The following is a 13829-nucleotide window of genomic DNA, read 5'->3' on the forward strand; positions in this document are numbered from 1 at the left end:
GCAACAAAGCCCGCCTGGTGGTCCAAGGGTTTAGGCAAATCGAAGGCCTAGACTACAATGAGGTATATGCTCCGGTTGCTCGTTTGGAGGCAATCCGGATGTTCTTGGCGTATGCATCTTTCAAGAAATTCAAAGTATATCAAATGGACGTCAAGAGTGCCTTTTTGTACGGTCACATCGAAGAGACCGTATATGTGGCACAACCTCCAGGTTTTGAAGACCCATATAACAAGGACAAAGCCTATCTGCTCAACAAGGCTTTGTACGGTCTTCACCAAGCCCCGAGAGCTTGGTATAAAGAACTATCCAAACACCTTCTGAACAACGGGTTTAGAAGGGGAACCATTGACTGCACACTATTCTCAAAAGAAAAAGAAGGAGATCTAATTATGGTACAAGTGTACGTGGACGACATCATCTTCGGGTCCACGAATAAAACACTTTGTAAGGAGTTCGAACAAGTGATGAAAGAAAAATTTGAAATGAGCTCCATGGGTGAGATGAAGTTCTTCTTAGGACTTCAAGTTGATCAAAAAGATTCCGGTATCTTCATTCACCAGACAAAATACGTCAATGACATCTTGAAACGGTTTGAGATGTTGAGTTCTTCTTCACAGGGAACTCCTTTAGAGGTTAATCACGGGATTAATCCTGACGAGAAGGGTGAATTGATCAATCCAACTCACTATAGAGGGATCATCGGATCTCTAATGTACCTGACTGCTTCTCGGCCAGACATAATGTTTGCTACGTGTCTCTGTGCACGTTACCAGTCAAAGCCGAAGGTCTCCCATCTGATTGCAGTCAAAAGAATTTTGCGTTATCTGAAGGGTACTCCAGATTGGGGTCTTTGGTATCCTCATGATGATAACTTTGATCTACATGCGTACAGTGATTCGGACTATGGTGGTTGTAAACTCGATTACAAATCAACAACAGCAGGATGTCAGTTCTTTGGAAGTCGTTTAGTAACGTGGCAATGCAAAAAGCAGACGTCAGTCTCCACTTCAACAGCTGAGGCGGAATATATTGCGGCTGCCAGTTGCTGTTCTCAAGTTATTTGGATTCAGCAACAAATGCGTGACTACGGTATTGAATGTTCTACTACTCCCATATATATTGATAATTCTGCTGCAATTTCAATTACCAAAAATCCGGTCCATTTTAGCAAAACGAAGCACATCGAAATTCGATATCACTTCCTTCGTGATTGCTACGAAAAGAAGTTAATCGATGTGATAAAAATCCCCACTCAGGAACAACGCGCTGATCTCTTCACTAAAGCATTTGATAAACCACGGTTTTTATATTTACTAGAGATCAACGGCGTTAAACGTATATCAGATGATGTTCCTGAAGATATCATTTAAATTGTTTTCATTTTTTCTTTTCTTAAAAATTTGAAAAAGTCCAAAAAGATTTTGTTTTTTATAAATTCTAGGGGGAGAAAGGTTTCAAGAAAAACCAAAAACAATATAAAATACAAAAACCCAAAAACATTAAAAAATTTCAAAATTTTGAGAAGTTGATCTTGTTCAAGAAAGGTGATAGTACACAGATGCTATCATACTGAGACATCAAAAAGATTTGTTATGTCTGTACAGCTTATTTTCATTTTTCAAATATTAAATTTTTATACATCACTATCGCTTAAAATTATGTCGGTTACCTCAGTTTGATGGACACATTTTCGGATGTGTGTTGGTCCTTACTTCTACTAGTAGATTATGAGGATAGCCATTAACCAGATGACTGAAAGTGATCGGGGCGGGTTTTGATGGGTCTTTATTCTTTCGCTGAAAAATAGTCGGTTATACTTAGTTAGAAGGACACATACTCGTATGTGGTCGGTCCAGTTGATCCATTGGATCTTCAGGATAGCCGTTTACCTGAAGACTTTGACTTGATCGGGGCGAAATAATTTAAACGTTATTTTTAAAGACATTCTTATATATTCATAAAATGAGAAATTGATCCAACCTTGGAAAACGATAGATATACTGATTCTGTGTGCTTAACTAGTGAAGTTATTAGGCTTAAAAGGCTTTAGAACAGTCATTGTGTGTCATGATAGCTTTTTATGGTGCGTAAAAGTAGATGTGATACAAACTAAATCTACTCGATTTTACGTGGAAACTCCTTAAGAGTTTTGTATGTCTTCATATACATCTTTCCGAATGATAGGCAGAAAAGCGATTACCCAGTCATACACGAGCCCATAAGTGTTCTGATTCCCGTAAAGATAGTGCATGAAGAAACTGCAGTGATCCAGATTCGGGACTTGCAATTGTTTACTACTCTGAAGTTTTTGTAACTATATAAAAAAAAAAAAAAAAAAAAAAAAAAAAAAAAAAAAAAAAATTAATTCTTTATGAGTTATTGAAACATTCTAGAGTTAATAATGTCAAGACTTCTCAATCATGGAGTAAGAAAGAAAACGGGAAGCAGATGAAGACACTTACAACCTTAATCAGACACTATGGGTCAAGGTCAATTCTAGGTGACTTGGGGAAAGCCAAATACGCCTTGAGAATAGATAGGAGGCATCATGATCTCTGAGTTGTTATTCATTTAAATTTTGAGACATAATTGAACCTAACTCGTATCACAGAAACGATGAAAACCATTTTAAGTTATTTTCATGCTCACAACCTGTTTCTTTATGTCATAATACAGCTCAACACGGATCTGTGTGACAGTCACTTAATTAGTATGATTCCTGTTCGGATCTTTCTCACAAAAAGAATATTTATTATGTCTTGTTAAAAAAAAAAAAAAAAAAAAAAAAAAAAAAAAAAAAAAAAGAGGTTTTGCGTGCCCGGGGCCCAGGTGCTGTCCGGATGAGGGGGGAGGCCATGCTCGACCTCCCCCTGCCATAGATCGTGATTTCAGTGTTTAAACAAGCATGTAATCTTTCGTTTTTATCAATGAAATCGTTTGTTTCGTGTTTGTTTTTATCCGTCTTTGGTTATCAAACCTTCCGTCTCGAACGCGCTCGGATCGTCTCGGTCCCGGGCTGAGCCTACAATTGGTATCAGAGCCACGGTTACCGCTAGAAAGGTCTAACAACCGATCTAGCAAGCCGAGCTCTTGATTTTCTGCGTTCTGGACGTTAAACTGTTGGTGTGTTCTTCGTGTTCTTCGCGTTTTCTGGGCTGGCGTTGAAGGAGTCGAATCAGTACATTCGATCGAACGAGTTCCCCATTCGATCGAATAGGCCTATTCGATTGACTGATTCGATCGAATCAGTCTTCCCGCTCAAAAGTGTCAAATTCAAACGCAAGTTTTCCCGCCCAGACAGCCTGTTCATTCGATCGAACCAGATGTCTTCATTCGATCGAATCAGTTTGTATTCGATCGAACTGGTTTTCCCGCTCAAAGTGTCAAATTCAAATAGCTGATCGAACCAGTTCTTCATCCGATCGAATATGTGCTTCATCCGATCGAATCTGTGGTTCATTCGACCGAACCAGTTCTCATTCGATCGAACATGTTCCAGACCAAAAAAAAAAAAAAAAAAAAAAAAAAAAAAAAAAAAAAAAAAAGTCTGGAACGCCTGCTTACACGAAAATTTGCCCAAGCCATTTTTATCAGTCGGGAAGTCTTCTGAAAAAGTTTGGCGAAAATAAAATTTTTTTTCGACAAAATTTCCGGGAAATTTTCGGTTAATTGTCGGGTCAGTGATGAAGATTTTTCTGGACATCCTATACATGTTGATCACATTCCAGAAAAAGTTTGGTGACAGTGAAATTTTCACTGATATTTGCCGGCAAAGTCAGAGCGTTTAAATGTTTAACGGTTAAAGCGGCAAATTTGAAGATGAACAAAGCACAATTACCTGAAGGAATTATCGTCTACAAGTTTAATGGATAACCCCTTGTTCATTGAGCTTCTACAGTGGTGATTGTTATAAGAACACAGAAGAACAGAGAAAAGTGATTACTGATGAGATATGATGTTATTGTGGGGTAGTCAGGAGCATCTGACTATTTATGGGCCAACCAAGTTTAATTTATTGTCCGCATTCTGAAGATTCTGCTTTGTGGAGAGAATCTGAGTTTGAGTTATTGTGGGGTAGTCAGGAGCATCTGACTATTTATGGGCCAATCATGTTAAATATTTATTTTCCGCATGTGAGAATTCCGCTTTGTGGAGGGAATTCTGTTGAAAATTGGTGATTCGCAATCACGAAGTTAATGATGTGTCTTTGTCTCCGATGATGAATCTGCATACAAACTAATCTGTTTAGGGGGAGTAGCTGTGGATTGGAAGCCTCTGTCATTTGTCCAATACATGTTGGTGAAGTAACCGTGTGGGTGAAGATTCGCCGATAGTAAGTCGCGCAGCGGAAGCGTGCATGTATTGTCATGTCTATATATTGGGATACACGTCAACGTCTGAGGGGGAATTTCTACAGTTGGTTGTTTTAAACAGATTATTTAGTCTGAAGATGTCAGCAATGGAGAACACTTTGCATCATTAACCGAGAGTTCAGTCTAAGGGGGAATCTTGCTGCAATGATGGTATTCTTCAACGTGATTATCAAGATAAAGCAGAAGATTTGACTGAAGATTGCAAGAGGTGTCTACAGCAATTCGCAAGCAACGTCCAAGGGGGAATTTGTTGGTGCACATTTTGTGGCCGTCGCTTGGCGAATAGTTTAGAATGTTTATGTTGTATGCTGTACACCTAGGTAGTGGTTCACGCTGAAAGTGATCCATTTGAAAGAGCATTTTCAAATGGATACTCATTCGATCGAACCAGTTTCTGATTCGATCGAATGAGTCTGCCATTCGATCGAATAGGACTCATTCGATCGAATGAGTCTGCCATTCGATCGAATAGGACTCATTCGATCGAATGAGTCCTGACCGAATGGCAGCGGGTATAAATACCAGCTTTCAGTCGTGAACAGGTAAGGTTTTCGAGGTTTTGCGTGCCCGGGGCCCAGGTGCTGTCCGGATGAGGGGGGAGGCCATGCTCGACCTCCCCCTGCCATAGATCGTGATTTCAGTGTTTAAACAAGCATGTAATCTTTCGTTTTTATCAATGAAATCGTTTGTTTCGTGTTTGTTTTTATCCGTCTTTGGTTATCAAACCTTCCGTCTCGAACGCGCTCGGATCGTCTCGGTCCCGGGCTGAGCCAACAGTTTCGTTTGGCCCCATCCTCGTTCTCATCATTATTCTCATAGTATGATCATTCGCCTTGTCTAGTAGTTTAACTTAGGTCATATTGAACAAATATCATTTGTTATATATTTCATTAATGTTGTAATTACCGCAATCATATGAGAATTGTGATTTTGTTATATTATTATATATTAACTCTTGTGAATTGCTCACCAACAATTTTTGTAGACAAATATATTATTTTACGCATGTTATAGGTTCGCTTATCGGATGATTGAAAGTTTGAAGACTTAGTTTTGGCTTTTAGATTATTTAATTAACGAACAATTGTCATGTTTTGTTTGGTTTGGATGCTTTGTTTAGTTTTATTTTGAACGATATGTACTTGGGTATTATGAAATAAATTAATAATTATTGTCACATTTTAATTAGCGCCTTGAGCTTTTGAGCAATCTAAGTTAAGGCCTGGCATATTATGCCATTGGTCAGGTTGTGACAACGGTGTTCTGAATAGCAGGCTGAATCGATGTCTGTTTGTGGAGATTAAATCTAATCAAAACCCCCTGTCAAGATATTAGCTTAACCTATTTAGGTTGAACTAGTGTTTGTTCAGAAGCAAACAAATTGAAACGATGATTCACATAAACAAAAGTTAACCCGTAATTCTGTTTCGAAGGGCTAAGTTTGTGTTTGAGGAGTTCATTGTTAGAGAGAGAGTGAGAGAAAGAGAGTGGAGGACAGTGATCCATTAAACAATGAGGATGTAAAGCAAAACAACCCACTCTTTTCCTTTATAGCCCACTTTGACAACCAGTCTTTAAAATATTGGTAACTAATCGAACCGGTTAGTGGTCAATGAAGTCAAAACTAATTATTAAAATATCCAGTTTCATAATGTCTATAGGGTTAGGCTAAATGAGCCCCCTCTTCTACTTGTCATACCCCTCCCCCATACTTTCAATTCCTTTAACAATTTTATTTGACATATTACTCCCCTATAATATTTTTTTCTTTTTCATTTTATAGTCTTCCTATACAAATATTAAATCAAAAGCTATAAAGTCTTTTTTTTTCTCTTTTGATATTTATTGTTCATAATAATAATAATAATATATTTTATTATCAGTGCTTGATTTTGAGATTCATGTAATGGCTTTGGTTTATTTGTTTTCGTTGAGAAATTGTGTACTTTAGTTTAAATAAAATAATAAGTTATTGTCACATTATTTATTACTGTCTTTGAGCCATGAGCAATCCTAGTCCTCCGACATGTCCCGCCGTAAGTTATGGTGTGATCATGGTTAGTGGCGTCAGGTCACTAGTGGCATGAGATGGGGGGGGAGGTGTTCACTAGCGTCATTCGAATGAAGGGCTATCACATCGGACCAGAGGGAGTGCCCGCTGGTCCAGACCCCTTAAACTATATTTATTAGTGACCTTAGGTTGGGTTGGGTTGGGTTGGGTTGGGTTGTCCAAAAAATTAAAAAGAAAAGAAAACGTCACCAAAAAATGGCAACCCAGTTCGGTTTAGGTTGTGCAATTTTTTAATATTATATAATGACATGTGGCAAACAACTATTAGTCCATATTAAACTTTCTTGTTCTTTCTAACAATTGATTTCACATATTTAACTTTTTTTCTAATAAGTTGTAATATTTAACTTTTTTTTATAAAACTCCAAAATAAATTTTGTTTATTTTTTTTATCAAAATTATAATATAAATTTTACTAAAAACAGACTTATTTCTAAATACGTATGATTTTTTAATGTGTTCCAACACAAAATTATTGGTTCTCAAACTTATTATTTTTAAAATGTTTTTTTTATATTTTAAAGAATTAAAATCATATTTATTTAATAAAAAAGTTGGTTTAGGTTGGGTTGTGAATGAAAGTGAAACTTTCGATCGGGGTGGGCAGTTTAAGTTGAAGATAGATAAATTAATTTTTTTTATTAAAGTTTGGGCTGGGCTGGGTTGTGAATAAAAATAGTTAGTCTTACAACTCATGACATTTTTTGGCTAACTGGTTAGGAGAGGCGGCCCACTCATTTTGGAAGCCTAAAACAAAGAAAAAAAACCAATGCCCTTACCGAAAGTTTGAGAGACGAAATGACATAATTTAATAATTTTTATTTTTCAATTATCAAGCTTTTGTTTTAATTTCAGTTATTGTTTTTAAATTTTGAGTTTGATTTACGTATAATTTAGAATATAACAATTTCATCTAAAGTATGCATCACTTATTTGTACAATGTACATCCAAGTGTGTACCATGTGTATCTTTAACCCAGCTTTGTTTACTATCGGCACGTATGTTGTCACTTTACACTAATCATTTAATTCCTTTCTCATCAATTATGCTCTCCTGCTTAACGCTCACTTCTGATCAAATCCTCTCAGGGCTCAACCAACACCATCGCCGGGTTCCTCTTCTTGGTATGACCTAATCGGGTTTGGTTCAGTTGCTCGATGGGTGAATTTACTGTTGTCGGTTTCCGTTGGAAAAACTAGGCGGTGCCGGGAGAGTCTCGGCGGTGCCGATTCCGATTCGTAACCCTTGTTGGCGGTGATTCAGTATTCACACACAATTAGTTCTAAAAAATTGTTGTGGTTGTGTTGCTGAATTGATTCAAGTAGATTGCATGCAATATTTGGGGACTACACTCACTCTAGGTAATTGGGTCCTAGGGGCGTATGTTTTTTAGTAGATTGTGTGTAGATATAAATTATTTGTTAATTTTAATTTGGATATGAAGTATAGGAGGCTGATATGCTAAAAACGGTCTATAAAAACTTAACCTAACCTAGACACTCTAGTTTTAAATTTATAAATCTAGACTCTTCTAATGCTAGACCACTAGATAGGCAAGTGTACCTATCGACTGTAGTAAAGCATGATGAAGTACGAGATATCGAACCCAAAGGACACTAGCGACACCTAGACTAGACTTTAACCAAGAAATTAATAATTTTACTGATTAAATTTCACACCCCGCCTTCGGGCCTAGGCGTGTGACTCACAGTTGGTACCACTTTTGTCAATTTATCAAAGTTTGCAGCGGAAAATGTTAATTTAAAATATTTACTTTTATAATATAGGGAATTAAATACCCTTCTTTGTGATAAAAAATTACTTGTTTAAAAACAAGTTTTACATATGCATCATTAAAAAATTAGCTGAGCCACCAGCTGCATTCTATGCCTAGTGATCTTCTATCTCCAGTGGCATACTCACCACTATACATTACTCCTGGTTACCTGAAAACAGTTTGAAATACGTCAGCTATATGCTGGTGAACACGCTGACTCAATAAAACGTTTTCACAATTCGTTATGACACAACACCAATAGCGTTCAACAACTCAGTGGGTCTCAATCCCATCTCATCGGAACTAAACATACGCACAAACCACATAATCGGACTTCACTCGCCCTAGAGACAGTCACTTGCCTCATGGTCAGTATGTCTGTAGTGTGCCCACTACAGTACATATATGTAAGAATCCAGACACATGTGTATTTTAGCCTGAGAGTTTAGTACTACCTTGTATCAAAACGTTTTAGAGGATTTGAACCAACCCTTATGCAAATATTTCCATAACTCTTTTACATAAGATAACAGTCTATAGTTTTAAAGAGTAAATATTTTTTCAAAATATACAGTACATAGACGTATTCACGTCATAAAACATTTCACACTATAAAAAGGTTTGGACTTATTCACCTTTTGTTGATTTCAAGATTTCTCACCAACAGATGTCTGATCTTTATCTCGGACCTATAGTACGAGAATAACATTCTATAAATAAATAGATCTACAATCTAGCTATAGACCTTAAGTCTATTTGCATAACCTTTACCTTGATATTCATTTCATTTTATAAAACATTTATATGCTACGTTTCTTCATCATAAAGAAACGTATATATCAAGTTTCTTCTTTCATAAGTAATATCTTTATAAATAAAGAGCAACATTTCATCAATAATCTTATCTTATGAAAGCTTATTTTCACTTACTTACTTGATCATGATATAGACTATACCCTTGACTAGGGTCTAAACCATTAAAATAATATAATAAAATAATAACTTAAGCAGAATCCCTACCTTAAGCAAGTATTTTTATTTGCCTAAGCCTTGTACAAGTAGCACTTCTACTTAAACTGTCAGAACATTATTTCGAACTCACTTAATCACCCGATCGAGCGTCAGAACTCCAATTCATGCATGAATCACGAGAAATCGGGACCACGGAACCTCACAATGGTTGGGCACGTTCTCCAATGTTATGTGTGTGAAAGAAAAGTGTTTTTGGGTTGAGAATGCTTCAATCCCGTAGCCCCCTTTTATAGGCAAAGTTTTCCCCACCGTCGCGTAGCGCGATGGGCCTTTCCATAGGCCATCGCGTAGCGCGACGCCGCAATCCACCAGAATCTGCCACGTGTTGACACGTGGTTGATCCGGTTACTTAACCGGGTCATCGCGTAGCGCGATACCCCCTTCCTTCTGGACCATCGCGTAGCTCGGCGCCCCTTTTTTTAAATTCCTAGGAATCTGCATCGCGTAGCACGATGATCTAGTCTGTATACCCGTCGCGTAGCGGAATGGGTCTGGAAACAAGAATTTTTATTTTCAGTCCTTAAACTTTAGTATCTTGTCACAACTTGGTCTATCTTCCATAGTTCAAAAATACTAAAGCGGCCCTTATGCGGCGATGCGAGCATGTGAAGTGCCAAGTGCGCCATAAAAACGCCACATTACGCCCATCGCCCGAGTCCGAGTCCGCGTCCGCGTCGGGTGCTTCGCACCCTCCGCTAGGACTAGTGAGAGTGGTTAGCCATATAAGAACATTACCATGGAAAACTCCTTCCTTATAAAGTGCTTCAATTTGTTTCTCACTTTCCATGTGGGATGGAGTTTCCTTAATTGTTTCCTTAGTATAAAAATGCCTTCATTTCCTTATCTTATTTTCCCCATTACTTATTTCATAAATATTTTTAGTCCTTTAACTTTATAAACTTGTCAAATTTGAACCAAAATTTTGTGGGTGTTACATCCTCCTCACCTTGGAATGAATCTCGTCCTCGAGATTCGCTAGAAAAAATGTGGATACTTCTTTCTCATTTTCGATTCTAACTCCCAAGTATATTTTGGTCCTTGTCGGGAGTTCCACCTTATTTGACTAGCTTCAGCTTTCGTCGTTTAAGTCTCTTTACTTGGAAATCTTCAACTTGTAGAGGTTGTTCTACGAATTTTAGATTTTCGTTAATTTCAACATCCCTTAAAGGCATAGCTAAAGTTTCGTCAGCCAAACACTTGCGAAAATTAGAAACATGAAATACATCATGTATGCCTTTCATTTCTTCTGGTAATCGTAAATGATAAGCTATAGTACCGATTCGTTCTAATACTTCAAATGGTCCCACAAAACGCGGACTTAATTTCCCTTTCTTGCCGAATCATACAACACCTTTCCTTGGTGAAACCTTTAACAAAACTTTATCGCCTACTTGAAATTCTAACGGCTTACGGGGAATATCAACATAATTCTTTTGTTGATATCTTGCCATTTTAAGTCATTCACGGATTTGTAATATCTTATCAGTTGTTTCTTGGACTATCTCTGGTCCAGACATTTGATTATCTCCAGTTTCAGACCAGCATACAGGCGTTCTACATTTCCGTCCATACAATGCTTCAAAAGGTGCGGCCTGAATACTCGTGTTATAACTATTATTATACGAGAATTCCATTAAAGGAAGATGACCATCCCAACTTCCTCCTAGATCAATCACACAAGCTCGGAGCATATCTTCAAGCATTTGAATTGTTCTTTCATTCTGCCCATCAGTTTGAGGATGATAAGCAGTGCTAACATTCAGTTGAGTTCCTAACGCTTGTTGGAAACTTTTTCAAAAATAAGAAGTAAATCTACTATCTCGATCGGATATGATAGATAATGGCACACCATGCAATGACACAATGTTTTTTACGTATATTCGTGCCAATCTATCCATAGAGTAAGATTCATTGATAGGTATGAAATGAGCAGATTTAGTTAACCTATCAATAATGACCCAAATAGCATTATGTTGTCGGGTAGTCTTAGGGAGTTATTAATAAAATCCATTATTATCATCTCCCATTTCCAAACAGGTAATTCAGGTTGTTGAAGCAAACCTGAAGGTTTTTGATGCTCAGCCATGACTTGCAAACACGTTAAACATTAGGCTACGTAGAGAGCAATATCCTTTTTCATCCCGTTCCACCAGTAGTTAGGCTTAAGATTCTGATACATTTTATCACCACCGGGATGCATCATATACTTTGATCGATGAGCTTCACTCATAATCTTTCCACGTAATTCATCAATCTTTGGTACCCAGATTCTGTTTCCAAGTCTGAGTATGTCATCATCTCCTTTGACTAAAGAGTCAATAGTACCATTACGTTTTTCTTTGGAGATTTTATTTTCTTCGATTGCTTTCTTTTGAGCCTTCTTGATTTGTGCAATTAAATCTATTTGTAGTTCCAGTCTTAAAGCTATAACCCTCTTAGGTTTTTCATGTTCTTTACGACTCAATGCATCAACTACTACATTTGCTTTTCGTTCATGATAGGTGATTTCACACTCATAGTCATTTAAAGTTTCCATCCATCGTCTTTGACGCATGTTAAGTTCTTTATGATCAAAGATATGCTTTAAACTCTTATGATCAGTGTACACGATAAACTTAACTCCATATAAATAGTGTCTCCGTAACTTTAAGGCAAAAATTATGGCACCTAACTCCAGATCATGAGTTATATAATTCTTTTCGTGCACTTTTAATTATCGAGAAGCATAAGCTATTACTTTGTTTCGTTGCATTAGTACACAACCCATACCTGAATGAGATGCGTCACTAAATACAACAAAGTCTTTTGTACCTTCTGGCAAAGCCAGTATAGGTGCATTAGTAAGCTTTTGTTTAAGTAAATCAAATGCTTCTTGTTGTTTGGTTCCCCATTCATACTTAACATTCTTTCGAGTTAAAGAAGTTAAGGGAACTGCTATACGGTAGAAATTCTCGATGAATCTTCTATAGTATCCAGCCAGACCTAGAAAACTTCGAACTTTGGTTGGCGATTTAGGAATTTCCCACTTAGCTATTGCTTCAATCTCGGCGGGATCTACTTGAATTCCATTTGTATTGATAACATGACTAAGTAATTGTACTTCATGAAGCCAGAATTCACACTTGGAAAACTTAGCGTACAATTTCTCTTTCCGAAGTAATTCAAGCAGAATTCTAAGATGAACCTTATGATCTTCTTCTGATTTAGAATAAATAAGTATATCATCGATGAATACGATTACAAATTTATCTAAATAAGGTTTACAAAATATCTTCTTCTTGGACTTTTAATTGATGATAACCTGAACGTAAATCGATCTTTGAAAAACAACTTGCTCCTTGTAGTTGATCTAACAAATCGTTGATTCTTGGGAGTGGGTACTTGTTCTTGATTGTTACTTTGTTTAGCTCCCGATAATCAATACACATTCTCATCGAACCGTCTTTCTTTTTCACAAATAGAATCGGAGCTCCCCAAGGTGAAGAACTTGGTCTTATAAATCCTTTCTCTAACAGTTCATCTAACTGTTTCTATAATTCTTTCATTTCCGTTGGAGCTAGTCTATACGGGGATTTAGCTATTGAAGCGGTTCCAGGTACTAAATCTATTCTAAATTCAACGTCACGCTCTGGCGGTATCCCTGGTAATTCTTCTAGGAAAACGTCAGGAAATTCTGAGACAATTGGTGCGTCTTCTAATTTCTTCTTTTTACGTTCTTTCGTCATATACACCATAAATGCTAAACAAATTTTATGTAGGCATTTATTAGCTTTAATCATTGAGATTAAGCTAACATGACCCCCATCTTTGTCTCCGGCTGTTTGAATTATCTTCCCGTTTGCACAAATTTCGATTGCTTTCTTACCACATAAGATACGAGCTTGATTATCGGATAACCAGTCCATACCTAGGACAATATCAAAGCCTGCCAATCTCATGGGTAACAGCTGGACAGGTATGACATGTCCTGCTAACAAAATTTTACCCTTATTCAAGACTTCAGATATTCTAACTTGATTACCGTCGGCCGTTTCTACCATTAGGGATTGGTCTAACTTGACTAAGGGTTCATTTAATAGACTACAAAATTTCTTATCTATAAAACTTTGGTTTGCACCCGAGTCAAACAAAACTCTAGCATAAACATTATTAATGAGAAACGAACCGGTTATGACTTCCGGCATCTCGGTTGCCTTCTCGGTGTTGAGCACAAAAACACGTGCATTTCCCTTTCTTCATTCATTCTTGGTGCCACTACCACTTGCACCTTCTCCTCCAGTTTTCTTCTTCGAACATTCATTTTGAAAATGTCCCATTTCACCACAACCATAACAAGCAATCTTATCTTTCCAGCAATCGGTTGTTGCATAACCCACTTGTTTATAGTTACTACAGGTAAGTGACTGATTAAACCTGCACCTTCCAAAGTGTCTCCGATTGCATATCTTACATAATGGAATTGGTGATTGAGAATTCTTCCTTTCCCCACGATATGGTTTCTTGTTGTCCTTTTCATTCTTTTTAAACACAACCTCCCTCTTGAAGGTATTCTCTTTCTTTTCCACTTCACGGGTT

General features: G+C 37.2%; 1 protein-coding gene across 1 annotated transcript; it reads right to left on the reverse strand.

Annotated features, from left to right (window-relative positions):
• Window positions 1-12784: 12784 nt before the first annotated feature.
• Window positions 12785-13294, reverse strand: LOC143611067 (uncharacterized). Its single transcript, XM_077085375.1, has one exon. The coding sequence runs from the start codon at window positions 13292-13294 to the stop codon at window positions 12785-12787; it is 510 nt and encodes a 169-aa protein (XP_076941490.1).
• Window positions 13295-13829: the final 535 nt, after the last annotated feature.

The sequence above is a fragment of the Bidens hawaiensis genome, unplaced genomic scaffold, assembly GCF_021521415.1.
Source record: "Bidens hawaiensis isolate Kalapana, Puna unplaced genomic scaffold, B.hawaiensis_p1.1 tig00029054_1, whole genome shotgun sequence".
Lineage (NCBI taxonomy): Eukaryota > Viridiplantae > Streptophyta > Magnoliopsida > Asterales > Asteraceae > Bidens > Bidens hawaiensis.

Coding starts and splice junctions, on each gene's coding strand:
- LOC143611067 (XM_077085375.1), bottom strand. CDS start 13,294: ATGGTAGAAACGGCCGACGGTAATCAAGTTAGAATATCTGAAGTCTTG.